The sequence below is a fragment of the Colobus angolensis genome, unplaced genomic scaffold, assembly GCF_000951035.1.
Source record: "Colobus angolensis palliatus isolate OR3802 unplaced genomic scaffold, Cang.pa_1.0 Scaffold11, whole genome shotgun sequence".
NCBI classification, from domain to species: Eukaryota; Metazoa; Chordata; class Mammalia; order Primates; family Cercopithecidae; genus Colobus; species Colobus angolensis.
This window is the reverse complement of record NW_012112030.1, coordinates 2,607,544-2,609,231: the sequence shown is the minus strand read 5'-3', so window position 1 is coordinate 2,609,231 and position 1,688 is coordinate 2,607,544. Positions and strand designations below refer to the sequence as shown.

Genomic DNA, 1,688 nt, shown 5'->3' with positions numbered 1-1,688 from the left:
CCCAGCCTCACTCCAGCACTTTAACCCCTATCCATTTAGGGTGACCACCAGTCCTGGCTTGCCCAGAACTTCTCTCATTTTAAAACAGAAAGCCTCATGTCCTGGGAAACCCGTCAGTCCCATGCAAATCAGAATAGTCGGTCACCCTACCTGTCCTGGAGTTTCCTTCCAAGGCCTTACTCCTCCCTCCTCCAGCTCATCTCCAAGAAAGTCTTCTCAGATGGGCTAGCTGGGTTTTCCAGTTCCTGCCCCTCTTAGCAAACAAGGAAACAATGCTCTGAAGGGAGACGAGAGGTAGACTCCCCAGTCCTGATCTGAGTCTTGGCTGGTTTCTTCCTAACACACGGGTCTTGGAATTGGTACCATCGTTCACTCTTTGGCTGCATCTCTGGCTCCCAAGGTGCTCCAGGTGACCCTAAGAGTTCTATGAGAGAGCAGGTTTCAGTGATCTCACGGGAGGAAAGAAGTCGTAGTCAGAGGGGCCCACTCCTCAAAAGATGGGCATGGGGATCATCCCCAGGTGTGTCTGGGGTTGGGATGTGGCAGACAGGTAGGTTTGATCTCAAGGCTGTACCTGAGAAATTATGTCTGTCCTGGCCATCACTCTCTTATCATCGCCTTGTCGCCACGGACTGTGGCTCTCCTAAATCTCTCTAGCCTAGAAAAACCAAAGATGCAGAGCATATCCTGTTTAAGTCTGTAACTTGCTGCCATATTACTATGTGCAAAATGGAGGAAGCAATAGATTCTTCTCTGAGAGGTGTGTGTGTGTGTGTGTGTGCACGTGCATGCATGTGTACAACGTAAGGCCTTCCACACACCTGCCTTCTCTGAGGACAGGACCACCCACCTCCACAAGGGCCTTCTGGCCTCCTACCAAGTTGTGGGTGAGAGTCCCTCCTCGGGCAGCGGTGACAGCAGCCATGGGCTCTAGCGTCTGCCTAAAGAAGCTTGAGTGATGGCTTGAGTGATGACTGGGACTAGGGACTGAGGGACACGTGGGCTCGACCCCAGCCCTGACCATGCTGGACAAGCAGCCTCCAGAGGTTGTGGGTAGGATTCAAAAAGCCACCTAAGCGCATGTCCCCCACCCCTGCTTGGTGAGGAGGGAAAGGAAGAGAAAGCTCAAGTTCAAGGATCACAAACTTCAATTCCACAACAGGGAGGCTCCCCAGGTATGTCGGTGAATGGAGAGGTCGGGGAGGAAGAGACATAGCTGCGTGAAGGCAGCAGCCATAACTCACAAGGAGTCATCCTACACACATGGCAAAAATCAATGTTAAATAGTACAAAAGGGTCGGGTCAGGGTCCTGTCACCCTGACCTCTGAGGGCCAGCGAGGTTTTTGGACGTTTTTTCCCCTGAGCTGCGGAGGGCCCGCTGTTCCTGAGTCCGACGGCAGGTGGCGCTCCGCCCGGAGAATTGGAGAAGGGGAACTGAGGAGTTGCTCAACACTTCCAGCAACTTCCTCCTCCCCCACCGGCCTTCACCTTTTGTTCCCTAGCCTGGGCCAGTTCTCTCGCAGGTCCCAGATGTCCAGTTCCAGATGCCTGGACCCAGAGTGTGGGGGAAATATCTCTGGAGAAGCCCTCACTCCACAGGCTGTCCAGGCGCAATGTGAGTGTGGCCCCGGCAGAGGAGCAGGGAAGAGGACGGGAGGGAAAGGGAAGGGAGGATGTGTGGCCGCCA

The 1,688-nt window shown here is 54.2% G+C and overlaps 1 protein-coding gene across 2 annotated transcripts in view; it reads left to right on the top strand.

The window, feature by feature from the left end:
• Positions 1-1,449: 1,449 nt before the first annotated feature.
• The window catches only part of C1RL (complement component 1, r subcomponent-like), a 12,392-nt gene continuing 12,153 nt past the window's right edge, over positions 1,450-1,688 (top strand). For both annotated transcript variants that reach the window (XM_011952456.1, XM_011952447.1), the window contains exon 1: positions 1,450-1,616. In XM_011952456.1, coding sequence (XP_011807846.1) covers positions 1,546-1,616 — 71 coding nt within the window. In that variant the 5' untranslated portion in view covers positions 1,450-1,545. The remainder of the gene's footprint in view (positions 1,617-1,688) is intronic.